Source organism: Delphinapterus leucas, unplaced genomic scaffold, assembly GCF_059928025.1.
Source record: "Delphinapterus leucas isolate spDelLeu-1000000601 "Yukka" unplaced genomic scaffold, BTC_Dleu_Yukka2 spDelLeu_asBTCV2_sq25, whole genome shotgun sequence".
NCBI lineage: Eukaryota > Metazoa > Chordata > Mammalia > Artiodactyla > Monodontidae > Delphinapterus > Delphinapterus leucas.
Window position 1 is genome coordinate 10,738,447 of NW_028322234.1, and position 15,886 is coordinate 10,754,332.

Consider the following 15,886-nt stretch of genomic DNA (forward strand, 5'->3'; position numbering starts at 1 on the left):
ATCTAAACAGTGGAAAACGTGAGTGTCGCCCAGGGCAGGCTGGGGCGGCTTAGTGGTGCTACTACCCCCACCGGGGCCGCAAGGTTGGAGGGCTATCCCTGCGTGGGGACAGCAGCACCCCCTTGCCCTGCCAGAACCTTCATGCATGTTGGGTGGGTGGCGGTGGGCAGTGCCCTGGGTGGACCAGCTTGGGTCATGCCCAGCCTGACCAGGAGATCCGCCCATTATTTACACAGGGGCTTAAAGCCTAGGCAAGGGCTGCAGCGAGTCAAACTCTGGGAGGGAAGAGGGAGGAGGCTGAAGGGGGGCAGGGGAACCGGGAAGATCGGTGACCAGTGGACTGTCTCCTAGATCCTGCTTTAGGATGTGATGAACACACACACGTCCCAAGCCACAGACAGCCACACCTGTGGGCACTCAGCTGCATCCTCACCTCCTGCCCTGAGAAGTAGGATCGCATCCCTGAGCGGCACACACACGGTCACACACTCGAAGATACACAGTCATATCCCTTAACACCCTGAGACCCCCCCCCCACCGTCATGGCCTGTTCCCAGCTCAGCAGCAGCCACGAGCCTTGGGGTCAGCCATCGTCACACTGAGACGGTCTCACCTCTAGCACCAGAGGTGGGCCCACAGTTACTGACGCTAACACCCTGAAATAGAGCCCCCTGTGAGAGAGACCATCACACCCCTTAGTGCTGGCAAATGTAGTCTCACGCAGCACCTTGAGCGGTGCACACAACTGTTACCACTGACACAGCCCCCAGCCACACCCCAATATCACCCAGAGACGCCCCCTAACAGTCCAAGACAGGCCCCACAGGTACACACCACATACACCCAAGACACAAGGAGTGGCACCCCCTGGACACCCCGAGATCTAGCCGGTCACCCCCCGATCCTAGCAACAGCAACACCCAGAGGCACACGTGCTGTCACACGGCCACACTCCACACAGAAGCCCTGCCAGTGACATCCACAAACACCCTGGAACGCGAAGACAGTCATCACACCCCATTCCCTCAACACGGTCACAAACCACCAACACTCTGAGAGACACAGTCCTACCTCCTCAACACCCAGACTCACACAGCCTCACCCCTTCACAACCAGAACTGTATATTAGCACAGACACACAAAGTGCCCACAGGTGCCCAGCGATGCCCAGAGTAACCTGTCCCAGCCCCCGTCCAGGTGGTCCTCCCCACTGCCCCCTCCCACGGCCCACTGCCTGCACGTTGGAAATGGGGAGCGGGCGGGCTTAGACCTCCCCTCTCAACTTGCCCCCAAACATTCCTGCGGGGACCTCTGGCCTGCTTCCCCCCACTTCAATCCTTGCCCTTCCCTCCAGGTCTGGCCAGGACGCCACCCCCACCCCCCACCCTTCCCTGATCCCTGCCTTAATCCTTAAGGATGAAGCGGGTTGTCAAAACAAGCACATCCGGCACAAAGTATGGCGCTCCACGGGCGCTGGCGGACCCCACATGTCCAGAGTCAGCTGAGGTCGGGGTGCATCATGACTCCCCCCCCAGCCTCGGGGTGGGGTTCCTCTCCATCAACACACAGCGGGGCAGGCCTGAGACTCCATCTTAAGCCCACCCCATCTTTCTTTGTCCATGCCTCCTGGCCCTGGGGCTCTCCAAGGCCCTGGGGCTCTCCAGGGCCCTGGGTTGGAGCAGGCAAGGACCCACAGCCTCCTGCCCACCGTTCGCATCAGGCCAGAGGTGGCAAGAGCCTTGTTCGAGAGGAAGCAAGATTTGCACCCTCAGCAGGCCGAGAAGCTCCAGCCTTGCCTGGAAGCCTGGTGGCTTGCAGCCAAGAGCTTCCTCAGGCAGAACGGGTGGGAGGGGGCGGGCGGCTGGGGCCAGCTCCTAATTCAATTTGGAGCCCAAAGAGGATGGATTTCAGCTGCTGCATTCTTTCCCAATCCCGGCCCACCCTCCTCTCCCATCCCGAAGCCGCCACACAGGTCCAACAGCAGATTCTTTATCTTCCAGACGGCAAATTCAGATATGAAAGCCCACCACCATCATCCCTCCTGCCCCTTCTGCCCGGGGCTGAGCTGAGGGAGACACAGCGGGGCAGGAGAGGGAGGGCGTCTGGGGGCTTCACAGCAGACTCATGTTTCAAATGCAGAGGTAACAGACTCCACAGTGGGGGCTCCTCTGGGGGGACGGAGGTGGCGCAGGGGGAGGGTATTTATTGCGTTTGCTGAGGGGGACACCCCCCCTTCTGCATGCCCTGCGTCAGGAAACTAGGGAGGTCACGACCCCCAAACAGAACCCAAGGCCCCAGGGAGATAGAGGGACCAGTTTGGCAGCTGAGGCGGAAAGTACTGGGGGCGGGGGTGGCCGCCCAATCTGGCTGGTCCCTCCCCGCGCCTGACCCGGCTGAGGTAGGTGGGGAACAGGGTGGGGGTGGGGTGGGGGGCTGGGGACCCCAGCCAGGCTGGGAACTGTTGAAGGGGTGGTACCGATTGGAGGTGGGCAGAGGTCGGGGCCCACTTCCGCTCCGCATCATCTTCGGGCTACTGAGCTGGGCCCGAGCTGGACGCTGGGGTCCAGCCCATGGTGTCTCCACCACAGAGGTTCCCACCAGGCCTGGCCCAAGTCATCTCAAGGTCCAGCGGGAGGCCTAGTAGCGGCCAACCTTGGCATCCCCAATGGCTCCCCAGACGTCAAAGACAAACTCATCCGGGAAGGCGAAGTCACCAAGCCGTTCATCCAGGGCCTCAGCCAGCTCGTCCGGGTTCCTTTTGTCCTTTCCAAGCTCTACCATGGTGGCCGCTGCGGGGGGGTTGGGGGGGTGCGGCAGAATGGAGGCACAGATGACAGAGGTGCTCGTGGTGGACCCAGCCCCACAGGACCTAGAAGCTCCTTCCCCTAAACTCCACCCATCCCCAGACCCCGGCGCCGCCCACTCACCCAGCTCTGTGTCCCTGATGCCCATGTAACTCTCCAGCAGGTCATCCACCTTCTCAATGGCCTTCTCCTCAAAGGCTGAAGGCTGGGGGGCGGGAAGAGGGACAACAACATCATAATAATGTGAATATAATTGTAATTGTACTTACTAAGTGCCTTGTACAATTTTTACCACTTTCGGTATAGAAACACACAGTTCATCCTCGTGACAACCGTGAAAGTGTCAGTATCACTATCCCCATTTTACAGATTAGGAAACTGAGGTCCACTTGCCTAAGAAAGGTCCCAGAGCTGGGAGGTGGCAGAGGTGGGTTTGCATCCAGTGCCCAGAGCCCCTCAACTAAGAGGTGATGCGGCCGCCTATGAATTTCACAGGGAAGGGGGGCTGGGGCCCAGCTGGAACAACTCACCAGATCCTCTACTGTGGCAGGACCCCGGGATCGGAGCCGGAGGGTCCCTCGGCCAGTGCCCAGCTGGGGACCGGAGCCTGGGCGGCCACCCCCTGAACGCACACTGATCATGTCTGTGGGAGACAGGGGAGGGGTGAGGGCTGGAGAAGCCCAATTCCAGCATGTTCTGGGCAGGAACCCAGGCATCCCGGCCTCAGACAATCCTCCACCTTCTCCAAGCTTCGGTAGGCTTTGGGGGAATTGGAGGCTGAGGTGACCCCAGGAGGGCATGACTCTTGACTCAGGCTTGGCACAGGTATAGGAGGTGCAGCCAGGGGCTAGGAATGGAAAAGGCTGGAGGGGAGACTGGAGGGGGCCACTTCTGTTCCCAGGGCCTGAGGGACAGGAACGGGGTGGGTCCTGGGTCCCCAGCTGCTTTCCCCAAGGCCAAGGGGGTATAGCTGCTGGGCCACAGACCAGCCCTATCTGCCTGGGGAAGTGTGTCAGAGTCCCCCACCACCACTCCAGGGGCCTTGGGCCCATTCCTGAGAGTTAATGAAGCCAGACAAAAAAGTGGGGGGGCTGGCACTGGGCAGCCAAGCCTGGCTTCTTGCGGGGTGGGGGACTGGCCAGGGTTGGGGGCGCTTGGCTGGGCTAATGGCTCCTGGAAGCTGGGTGTGTGGGCAGCTTCCTCCTTGCCTCCATCCTCCTCCCAGGCTGGGCGGAGAGCCAGCAGCCCCTCCCCAGGGCAGGGTGGAGCTGCCCCCACCCCCTTTCCACTGTGACCCGCTGGGCTTGAGCACCACCTGCTGGTCTCCCTTGGCACTGCAACCAGGGCCCAAGTGAACGGGACCATCCAGGCCGCAGGAGGCAGCTCCTCACCAAAGGCCTTTCGGGGCTCTGTGAGCTTCAGCGTGAAGGTGCGGCCTCGGGGCAGCTCCTTGAGCAGTCGGGCCACCTCGTAGTGCCGGCAGCCCAGCAGGCTCTGTCCGTTGATGGCCTCGATCATGTCACCCACGCTGATGAGCTGGATGTGGTCAATCACGCTGCCCTCCTTAATGCGCTGTGGGGAAAGGAGCTGTCAGCCCCTGTGGCTCTGCCGTTGGGGCCTATGGGTAGGCCTTACCCTCAGGACTCTGGGTGCCCCACCCCCAGGCACCTTGATGAAGGCATAGCCAGCCCCGTTGTCTGTGATGGTGAGCCCCAACGCTTCCTCCGACTTGAACACCTCCACTTCCTTGCGCTGCCCCTTGACGTGGGCGAAGATGAAGTCCTCCAGCCCGATCTGGCCCCCCAGGAGCTTGTCCATGTCCACTTTGTGGGTGTTGAGGGTGCAGAACATCACCTACAGGGGTGGGAGATATTCAACCCTCGCCTCCTTCCTGTGCCCTTTGCTAATCGCCACCTGAGGGGGAAGCGAGGAGAGTTGGGAAAGGCCTGGGGGTCCCCATCACAGTGTCTGACCACCCCAGAGCCACGGCAGGGCCCCACTAGGGCTGGGTTTCTGTCCTAGCAAAAACTCCCTGCTGTTTCCGGGGTACAGAGCCTGGCACACAGTGGGTGCTCAGAAAATGCTTGTGGAATGAATGAAGGGGCACAGATACCCATCCTGCCTACTGAGACCCCTGCATCTACTTCCTGCTCAGTCCCACTGTCACCTTCCTTGCTTCCCTTCCTTTGGCACCCAAAGTCCTAGGGGTGGGACCTCCCAGTGAATCATGGAGAAGTGAATGTTGCACCTGACCTCCAGTCCCCACAATCCGCTGGGCTGCAAACCTCTCAATGTATGATGGGAATGTAGCATCCAGCCCTGGCCATCCATTCTCACAATCCACTGGGGCAGAGGCCTCCCAGTGCCTGATGGGGATTCAGCATCCAGTCCTGATCTCCAGTTCCCCACAATACATTGGGCTGCAGGTCTCCTAATGCCTGATAGGAACTCAGCATCCAGCTGTGGCCACCCGCCCCAACAATCCCCTGCGGCACAGGCCTCTCAATGCCTGATGGGAATGCCGCCTCCGCCTGTGGCCTCCAGTTCGCCACAAACCAATGGGGTACAGGCCTCCCAATGCCTGATGAAATTCAGCATCCAGCCCTGGCCTCCAGTTCCCCATAATTCACTGGGGTAAGGCCTCAGTATCGGTAGCTTCACCACCTGAGCCACAGCTCACAAACAGGATGCACGCTCAGGCTTCTCTCTAGCTCACCATCAGGGACCCTGGCGCCCGGCTCCCTAGTGGGTACCTCAGCAGCTGGCAGCCGGAAGGCCTCAGCAATCTTGCCGTACAGCTCCTTGACGTTGGTGAAGCCCTCGATGCGGCCAGTGGGGCTGCCATGGGCCAGCTGGGTGTGGAACACAAGGCGGGGCCGCAGGGCAGGGGGAGGGGGGGGCAAGCCCATTTGGGGGGCCCCTGCCCCACCTCCGCCCAGGGGTCCCGGCTCCCCCACACCCAGTCCACCACGGCCTGGCTCTGCCTCCTCATTTTCCACCAGAGGCGGCGCCTTTTTCCGCCGCCCCAGTCCCAGCGGCATGAGCAGCAAGAAGAGAGGGCACGCCCAGGAGATCTGCAGGACAGGAAAAGGGGTTCAGGGCCTGGGCAGTGGCCTCGGGCCGCCTCGCCCCTACAGGTCCAATGAAATATTTAGAGAACAGACTGGCCTCAGTTCGAAATCCGGTCCCAGCTCAGAGCCAGGCAAAGCAAGATGATTGGCCAAAGGAAACCCAGAAGAAATGCCCCATATAAGAGATTCAAACTACCACGAAGGCACGACTCTCTCTGAGTCCGCCCGTGTGTACCTATTTACACGTACTCTTTTTCCTCCTAATAAACACTTTACTTGTTTCACTTAAAAAAAAAAAAAAAATATCCGGGGGCTTCCCTGGTGGCGCAGTGGTTGGGAGTCTGCCTGCCGATGCAGGGGACACGGGTTTGTGCCCCGGTCCGGGAAGATCCCACATGCCGCGGAGCGGCTGGGCCCGTGAGCCATGGCGGCTGAGTCTGCGCGTCCGGAGCCTGTGCTCCGCAACGGGAGAGGCCACAACAGTGAGAGGCCCGCGTACCGCAAAAAAAAAAAAAAAAAAAATCCGGTCTCAGCACTTGCACAGAAGTAATAATATCAGCCAATATCTATCATAACCCGATGCTAACTGCTCTGTATCTTAACCCTCACACCACATCATGGGGGCCATATTATCACCCCCACGATGTGATTATGTGATATACCATAATATGTGATTATGCCCATTTAACAGATGCGAAAATGGAAACTCACAGCCTACATTTTCTCTTTTTTGTTCTACTGGTCACAGTCATTAATGCTGTGTGCTAAAAATTTCTGACTCCCCCCTTCAAAGCATGTAGGCAGATGGCACTTACTGGCCTCCTTGTGACTGGACAGGCATGTGACCAGTACTGGCCAGTGAGTTGTGAGAGGAAGTGACACATGACATTTCTAGGCTGAAGCATTTAATTACTGGAGCAAGAGCCTCCAGAAGTCCCTTTCTCCTGGTAGGGTGACCAGCCTCATTTGATGTGGTGGTGGCCCCATCAGGCCAGGCTCTGAGTGATGACAATGAATGGAACCCCCCGCTGAGCTGCAATGGACATGTAGCAGGAATAAAAAATAAACCTTTGTTGAGTTTGGCCACTAAGATTTTGGAGATGTTTGTTATTGCAGCAAAACCTGTCCTGACTGACACACTTTTCTCTTTCCTCTCCCTCTACTCTCTTTCTTTCTCTCTTTCTCCCTCCCTCCCTTCTAACAAATGTTTTGGGCACTTACTATATTCCATGCACCAATATGGATATTGCCTTCAATAAGACAAGCAAGGTTCCACATTTCCTTACCCGGAGTAAATAAGGAGCCTCTGATGAATGGTTAATGGATGAAGAAAACAACCCTATATGGATAAATCCTGAGAGTTTACAAATACACATACATACGTATGTGTATATATATAATATGTGTATGTGTTTAAGGAGATACATACACGTGTGTGTGTGTTTTAAAAGGCTTTAATTAGGGAATTCCCTGGCAGTCCAGTGGTTAGGACTCAGCCCTTTCACTGCCGGGCCTGGGTTTAATCCCTGGTTGGGGAACTAAGATCCTGCAAGCTGCATGGCACAGCCAAAAAAAAAAAAAAATCTTTAATTAATTATAATTCAGACTGCCCTGGTGGCACATTGGTTAAGAATCTGCCTGCCAATGCAGGGGACATGGATTCGAGCCCTGGGCTGGGAAGATCCCACATCCCACGGAGCAGCTAAGCCCGTGTGCCACAACTACTGAGCCTGTGCTCTAGAGCCCATGAGCTATAACTACTGGAGCCCACAACGAGAAGCCTGCACACTGTAACGAAGAGTAGGCCCTGCTCGCCACAACTAGAGAAAGCCCACATGCAGCAACGAAGACCCAACACAGCCAAAAATAAATTAATTAATCAATTAATTAAAAAAACTATCATTCAAAGCTGTAATTAATAATTTCATAAAAGTTTGCTACCAAATGTACCTATGAAGGTGAGAAAAAATCTCTGAATAACTCAAGCTTATTATTGAACCACTGCACAAAATGTATGCTGGCAATATTTTAAAAACTTCTATTATTAAAAAAAAGAAAAAAAAAAAAAAAAAGACAAGCAACAAGGTCCCTGACTAGGGCCACCATGAGCAGTTACACTGGTTGTCCACTGTGCAAAAGCACCAGACCCTGGTCTGGTGATGTGTCTGATGGGAGGAAGCGTGGCATTTTTCTAATTCACGCCTAAGGTGCTGCAGAAGGCTAGCTAGCTGGGGCTCTGTCCATGCTGTGCGGAAGCATAGTCCAGAGGAGAAGATATACAGTGAGCAAGCAAACATGTAAATATCTAATATAATTTCTAAGAATGCTATGAAGACAATAAAACAAGACAAGTTCTACAGACAAGGTCAGGGAGGGCCTCCCTGAGAAGGTGAGGATGAATCTGAGACTTGAAAGACAGGAAGAAATATCCATAGGAGGATATGAGGCAAGAACATTCGGGCAGAGAGAACAGCCAGTGCAAAGGCCCTGAGGTGGGGATGTGCTTGGCATGTTTGAGGAACAGCAAGGAGGCAGATGTGGTTGGATCAGAGTAAGGGGGACAACAGGAAAAGGTGAGGGCAGAGAAGTAACAGGCAGACTGTGCAGGGCCCTGTAGGCCAGAGGGAGAACTTGGGCTTTTGGTCTGAGTGAGGTGGCAGTCAGGGAGGGTTCTGAGCAGACTCACAGATCAGCTGGAGACCAGTGTGGTTGATTGGAGTGAAGTGAGCAATGGGAGAACACGAAGACGGCAGGTAAAAGAGGTGACTCGGGGTGGCGGGGGGGCCTTGCAGGCTGGGAGAGAGTCCAGATTTAATTTTTAAGACACATGTCCAAAGTCACAGAAGCTGGCTGCACCCTCAGGTCTGATTCCCAAGCCCAAGTTCGTCACTGTGACGCTGTCCCATAAGTGACTCACTCTCTCTGGGCCTCAGATGCCTGGTCTGCAAATGGGGACGTTCCATCCGCCTGGTTGTGATGAGGATCAAATTATGCCAAATTATCTTTTTCTGTGTAAAGGGGACTTTCTGCTCCTCTTCCAGGGGGCCGTCCTGGATTCAGATGAGCCCCAGGGCTGCACCATCCTCATTCATTTATTCATTCATTTATCTGTTCTCCAACACCTCCTCTCCTCATTCATTCATTCATTCATCTGTTCTCCAACACCTCCTCTCCTCATTCATTCATTCATTCATCTGTTCTCCAACACCTCCTCTAATATCACTGATCCAGCCCCATCAGCACTCACCTAGATCAGTGCAGTTGCCTTCTCTGTGTCTCCCAGCTTCCACCCTTGCCCCCAACAGTCTCTTGTCAATCCAGCAGCCAGAGTGATACTGTAAAACATAACTCATATCACATCTGTCCTCTCCTCCAACCCCTCCCAGGGCTCCTACCTCACCTGGAGTAAAAGTCAATGTCCTCTCCTTGGCCCACAGGCCCCAAATGATCTGCCCACATTACCTGCATGCCCTCATCTCCTCCCACTTTCCCCCAGCTCGTTCCCTCCAGCCACATGGGTCTCCTCCCTGTTCCTTCAACACACTAGGCGAAGTTCAGCCTCAGGGCCTTTGCACTGGCTGTGCCCTCTGGTATCCACACAACTCACTCTCTCACCTCTTTCAGGTGGAAAACATATTTCATTCATTTAGCTTGTTCATTGTCTGTTTTCTGAAAGGGCAGGGAACTCTGCCTGTCTTATTCATTCCTCTCTTCTTAGTGCAGAAAACAGTGCTTGGCATATAGCAGTTGCTTAATAAATATTTGTGGAATGGATGAACGAATGATCCTAATATTCACCAGCCCACCAGTCTCTGTGCCCAGCTTCTCTGCAGCTCTGGGGAGCCACAGAAGCACAGGCTGTAGCATCTGCCCTCAGTAGGGTCTTGTCTCCCCGGCAAAAGTACGAGTCCTACCTCTGTAGTCCCTCATCCCTTGCTTCCCAGCATAATTCTGGACAGAATAAGTGCTTCATTTAGCAACGAAGATATTGTCATTTTGTTTTTCACTCCCCTCCTAATCAACGATGCTAAATGACTTTTAATACATTTATTAGCCATTTGGATTTGCCCTTCTGTGAACTGCCTGTTTAAGTCTTTACCCATTTTTTAAAACTGCGGTTTTTTGGGGTTTTTTTTTTTTTTTTTTTGCCACGCTGCATGGCTTGTGGAATCTTAGTTCTCCGATCAGGGACTGAATCTGTTTTTAATTGCAATGCAATCTATATGTTCTAGATACTAGAAATAAAATAATTCTGAATGAATAAACCAGTACTGCTCTGTCAAGTTATTTTACTACACTCAATGATGCTACCAAAACAAAATCAAAAACACCCAAAAAAACTCCCCCACACCAGCACCTCCTCTGGTTCCCCTCCAACCACCCCCCATACATCTTAGCAGAATGCTAAGAACATAAGTCTGAAACCTGGATTTGCCACTTACTACCTGTGTGACTTTGGGCAAGTGTCTTAACCTCTCTGAGTTCCAAGGAAATCATACATGTGCTTGGAACAGCTCCTGGCACACAATAGGAGTTCCATAAATGCTGGTGACAATTACTACTATTTCCATCTGTATCATCTTTCAGTCAGTTGCCAAGATTCAAACTCCCTCCTTTCCCCAGGGTCCCTACATCCTGATCACCAATTCCCAACATCCTTACTCTGCCTACACTTGATGCCTTGGTTCATGCTGGCTTCGTGTCCTCACCCGGGAGAGGGTAATAATGGTGGTGAGGAAAGTGGGTGATTAATGAATTTGCTTTCCAGGCCAGAAGAAGCACAGTAGTGTGGATTCAACTCTCACCCCTGTTACTTACCAGCTGTGTGGCTGTGGGGAAGTCACTTCACTTGATGGGGCCTCAGTTTCCTCATCTGAAAAACGGGCAGAATTCCTGTCTCTCAGAGTGCTTATGGGAATCCAAAGAGATTATGCAAGTAACTCAATTATCACTTTGCCTGACATCAATCTAAGGAAGTTGTTATTGTCATTATTGCTTCTTCCCTTGCCCTGCCCAGGAACATCCCGGTCCTCTCTGCCTGCCAAGGCCTACTCCAGGCCACCTCATCCAGGAAGCCTCCCCAGCTTGCCCCAGCCTGTTGGAACCGGCCCTGTGGTCCAAACTACTCAGGCCCATGAACTTAATTACATGTTGCCCTGGCAGAACTCTTGTCTTCCAGTCTTAGGTTGTTATTTAACTTTATGTCTCTATTTTAAAACATAAACCAGATAGCGTCACTCCCCAGCCTCAAATCTTACAACGGTTTCCCACCTGATGGAGGAAACCCCCAGACCCCTGCAGAATCACCACTTTGGGTCCTCTCCTGCCCCAGGCACACCATGCCAAGATTGGTCCATCCTCAGAGCCTTTGCCTTGGCTGTGCCCCCTGCCTGATCTTTACAAGGCTGGCTTCTTTCTGTCATTCAGATCTCGGCTCCAAAGTTCCCTCCTCTGAGATTCCCCCTTTGCCCACAGATTCTACCATGCCACTCCTTCATATTCTATTCATAACATTTATCACCTTTTGCAAGTATTTTCTTTATTTACTTGTTAACTTGTTTGTTGCCTGTTTCCCCCCCATTAGAATGGCAGCTTCCCAAGAGCAGGGATTTTTGTTGTGTTCACTATTGTATCCTCTGTGCCAAGAACAGTACCTGACACATAGTTGGTGCTTAATAAATATGTGTAGAATGAATGAATGTGTCTTATGCCCTCATTCTGACTACTCTCTGAGTTCCCCTATCCTCAGAACATGCCCACTGTAGACCTGCTAACTGCCACCTCCCCACCACATTCCCAGTCTCCCCTCATACCTGAACACAGGTACGGAGAAAAGGAGTTTCAGCCCCGGGCATCGAGCAGGTTGGCTACAGTCCCAGCATCCCCACCCTCTCTTCCCTGGGAAGGGCCTGAAACTCAACAAGCTCACAGCCATACAGAGCTGCAGTGAGGGGAGCAAAAAGTGGGGAAGGGGGTTCCTGGGAGCTCACAAAAGCTGGCGGGGGGACACCACGCCCAGGCTCCTCTTTCAGCGGGGTATTGCTTGAGAGAGGAGGGCAGGAGGGCCTCTGAATCAGTCTTGAAAAACCGGCTCCTGGGTGTTTCCAGGGAGAACGCCTACCGTCCTGGGCCCAGGCTTACCGGGGGGCCAAAGAGGCACAGAACCTGGACCCCTGCCTATCTCTCCCGCAGATGTTACTCTCTTCTCGGGACCCAGGTATTCTGGCCTTGCCTTTCCAGCTCAGAGCACAAGGGCCATGGGGACAGCTTCCTGTTTGAGCAGCTGGTGAAAGCAAAGACCAGCAGGTGTGCCCCAGATGGCGTGTCTGGCTGGAGGGAGTGGAATGGAAGGAGCTGGTCAGAAAACACCTGAGCTTTGGAGCCACCGGGCATCTCGTATAGTGGTGGAGACTCCAGTTCTGGACTCTGAGGCATGGGTTCTAGTCCCAGATCTGCCACTTACTCGCTGTGGGACCTTGGGCAAGTCACTCCACCTCTCTGGGTCTGCTGCTTCAGCTATGAAAGAAGTAACAGCACCTTCCATGAGGTATTGAGAATCAATGATAAATATGTGGTAAATACCTGACACGGAAGTGTTCAATAAATGCTAGCCGGGGTGATTTTTTCATTATTATCTTCGGAACCTCGGTCCTCCCAAGGTCCCCCTAGGCCCTGGAGGATTGGGACTGGGCCAGCTTCGGGGAGTTGCCCGGGCAGGGCTCAGAAATACCGATCCTGAGCCTGTCCCCGCCGGGATGGGAACTGTCCAGAGGTGCAGGGGGCTGAGGTGCGGCTGGAGACCCCATCCCGGTGGCGGGAGGCGTTTATCCCTGCCCCCAGCGGGAAGGCAGGCGGCCCTCTGGGAAGGGGCCTCGGGCATCCCCCCGCTCAGCCTAGACGTCCAGCCGCGTCCATGGGGCCGGCCCCATACCGCAGAATCGGCCGGATCCCCGCGGGTCCGCGATCCCGCGGGTCCGCGCCGGGATCCCCCAAGCGGCCGCGATGCGCCCCGCCCGCGCGTGACACTCACCTGCGGCGCCGCCGCTACCGCCCTGTGAGCGCCGGGTTCGGCCCTCCGCAAACTCAGGCCGGGGCCTCTCCCTCAGCCACGACCGGGGGGCGGGGCCAGGGCCCGCGTCCGGTCAATCAGGAGCGGCCGCCCGGCGCTCGCGGCCAATCCGCTCCAAGCCGCGCCGCCCCGCCCCGGGGGACCCGAAGGAAACATTCCAGAGGGATCCCTGCTCTTCGTGACACCTCCCCCGCGCCGCGGGGCGTTGGACCTTCCCGCCCCTCCTAAGCCGCGGCGGGCTGTACCACCGCAAGGCTGCGGAGGGGGGAGCTGCGGCTGGGGCCGGGCCAATCTCGGGGAAGGAAGGAGGCCAGCGGCCAATGGGAAGCTGGAGCCCCTTGACCACGTGCTGTTGGCTGGGTGTCCGTGTGGGGTGCCCTGGGTGGTAAGAGGGCGGGAGGCTGGTCGTGGGAGTCAGCTGACCGAGGCTGAGTTTCGGGGAGGGGATGCAAACTCCCAAAGTCCAGAAAAACGGACCCTTTAGGAGACCCTGGAGGGGGCCAAGGGCAGCCCCCAATCCAGTCCTCTGCCTGGCCTGCACATGCCCCAGCCCGGCCGTCCTCGGGGCGGTAAAAAGATGCATTCATTCTGGGCGGGCGGGGGACTGAGATGAATAGGGAGGGTCCCGAGTGTCCCTGCGTCCTGGATGGACAATGGACAAGGGCATTCATTCATTCATTCGCTCATCAAATATTTAATGTGCCCCTGCTCCGTGCCAGGCTCTGTCCTATCTCTACAGATACATCGACGAATAAGCTGACTGAATGTGTTCCTGGTAAAGGGAACAGGACGTTTAAAGGCTTGGAGGTCGGACAGAGCGATGCAGCACACTTCAGGACAGTACAATATCGTAGGAACTAGCAAAGCAGCTAGCAAAGCACCTTTCGGGTGCAATGGAACGGAAAACAAGGGCAAGATAGCCTGTTCGCTTGCTGGCTGACCAGCGAATATTTATTGAGCACATACTAAGTGCTAGATTACAAAGGGTGCCCAGCCAACCCAAGCCTCTGCCCTCAGGGAGCTGACTTTCATGAGCCTGTCTATTACATCTCTGTTCCCGCTCCCCGCCCCCCCCCCCCCCCCGCAACCTCCCTGCTCCCGTCCCACTTCCGAGACTGGCACAGAGCAGGGTCTCAGTACACATGTGTGAATGAAAGAACTAGGTAATCTCACCATCTCCAGGTTTGGCTTGAAACCGGGATTTCTCCGGCAGGAGCAGGTCCAAGAAACAAAGACCCAAACGCACCTTGCCCAGGCGGGGAGGCTCAGTTCCTAGGACAGGTGAGATTGCCTTGTTCTAGGAACAAGCCAGCCACTCAGACAGCTGGGGCCGGACCAGGAGTTCGCTGTGTGTTCTGGAAATTGTAGTTCTTGGAGACCTCTAACTGTTCAAACCTCAATGAACGATTGGGTCTTTGCAGTTCCCTGGGTGAGCTGCTGCGTTTTCCAGGCCTCGCTAGGGCTTGCAGAGGGACAAAGTGAGAGGGGAGAGTGGGCCCTGGGCTTAGTTGCTGAGGGCTGCCCGGCCGGCCCCACCCAGCTGGCAAATACTGAAACTGCTGTGGCAACAGGCACAGCTATTGTCTTTCTCTACCTGTTCTGCTGACCTCTGCCACCCCCACTGAGTGATCGGTTGCCTCTGGCTAGGCCAGTGCCCTCTGTGGGACTGTGTCCACTGCCCTGCTTGTGCCTGGCGTCTGAGCTGCCTCCTACACACCTGGAGAGGACAGTATGTGGGACATGGGGACAGCAGAGTTCTGAGCAGAATCCACCTGAATCCACCTGTTGACTGATGAGGAGGGGGGAGGGGTTGCCCAAGGGCACAGAGCAACACCGGACGTCTCCTTCCTACTTGATTTTATAGCTCAAGAGGCTGGAAGCCTCAGCTGGTGAGGAGCTCAGATTTTAGTGCTACCTCTGTCCCTTTTGGGGGATGGAGGGAGAGAGTTCTGGAATGCCAACTAATACATACAGAAGGAAAGTTTGAGTTAGAAAAGCACCATTGTGCAGCCACCAGATGAATGATTGATTCAGGCAGTGCTTTGTCAATGGGGAAGTGGATATTCAGTCTCAAAGAACCAGCCCACAGATTACTGGTCAATTTCAATGGCGAAAAGGTACCTTGGAAAAGGCACAGCGGAGAAAGCTGGCAGTCACCACCTCAACCAAGTGATCAAAAAACTTCACCACTGCTGGAACAGGCTGTCCTCACTGTGTTCCCTGCTGTGATGTGTTACTGAGAAGGGCACGACATCACTTTCAAAGAACTTGGTCCTGCCCAGAGTGTTTAACCTGAATCTAATAACTAGGAAAAACCCAGACATATCCTAATGGAGGGACATTCTTTATAAAACAAAAACACAAACAAAAACAAAATGGTCTGGACTCTTCAAACAGATCTATGTCATGAAAGGCAAAATCAATCCATTAATTAAACAAATGAATGACTGGGAAACAGTTCTAGATCAAAGGAGACAAAAGAGAGGGGACAGGGACTTCCCTGGTGGTCCAGTGGTTAAGAATCTGCTTTCCAATGCAGGGGACGTGGGTTCGATCCCTGGTCAGGGAATTAAGATCCCGCATGCTGTGGGACACCTAAGCCTGAGCGCCACAACTACTGAGCCCATGTGCTCTAGAGCCCGCGTGCCACAACTAGCGAGAGAAGCCTGTGTGCTGCAGTGAAAGATCCTTCATGCTGCACCGAAGATCCCACGTGCCGCAACTAAGACCCAATGCAGCCAAATAAATAAATATTTTTTTTAAAAAGTGAGAGAGAGAGAAGACAACCAAAATCAATGTTTGATCCTTGATTGGGTCCTTGATAAAAATTTCAAAAAAAAGGTAAAACAGCAATGAAGCATATTCTAGGGATGACCTAGGATATTTGAATGTTAACTGGACATTATGGGGTTGGCTAAAAATTTCTTTCGGCTTTTGAGTTA

The 15,886-nt window shown here is 54.5% G+C and overlaps 1 protein-coding gene across 14 annotated transcripts; it reads right to left on the reverse strand.

Moving 5' to 3' along the window:
• Nucleotides 1–1,973: 1,973 nt before the first annotated feature.
• Nucleotides 1,974–13,027, reverse strand: GIPC1 (GIPC PDZ domain containing family member 1). Of its 14 annotated transcripts, XM_089905415.1 has the most exons (11): nt 12,906–13,027; nt 10,694–10,748; nt 9,123–9,210; nt 8,793–8,842; nt 8,562–8,668; nt 5,558–5,878; nt 4,473–4,658; nt 4,196–4,376; nt 3,335–3,447; nt 2,928–3,009; nt 1,974–2,789 (listed from the first exon to the last, which is right to left on the reverse strand). In XM_089905415.1, exons 6-11 carry the CDS (start codon nt 5,843–5,845, stop codon nt 2,638–2,640), a joined length of 1,002 nt encoding a protein of 333 aa, XP_089761541.1. In that variant the 5' UTR covers nt 5,846–5,878; nt 8,562–8,668; nt 8,793–8,842; nt 9,123–9,210; nt 10,694–10,748; nt 12,906–13,027; the 3' UTR covers nt 1,974–2,637. The 14 variants fall into 14 exon arrangements, with proteins under 14 accessions (XP_089761541.1, XP_089761542.1, XP_089761543.1 ...); XM_089905416.1 differs by lacking the exon at nt 8,793–8,842; XM_089905417.1 differs by lacking the exon at nt 8,562–8,668.
• Nucleotides 13,028–15,886: the final 2,859 nt, after the last annotated feature.

What these genes read in the sequence shown, in the direction of transcription:
- GIPC1 (XM_089905419.1), bottom strand. Translation starts at nt 5,845, where the DNA reads ATGCCGCTGGGACTGGGGCGGCGGAAAAAGGCGCCGCCTCTGGTGGAA. An exon ending in CTGGCTATGCCTTCATCAAG is followed by an intron (nt 4,377 to 4,472) that starts GTGCCTGGGGGT and finishes CTTTCCCCACAG; the next exon opens with CGCATTAAGGAGGGCAGCGT. An exon ending in CTGCCACAGTAGAGGATCTG is followed by an intron (nt 3,010 to 3,334) that starts GTGAGTTGTTCC and finishes CCCGCCCCCCAG; the next exon opens with CCTTCAGCCTTTGAGGAGAA.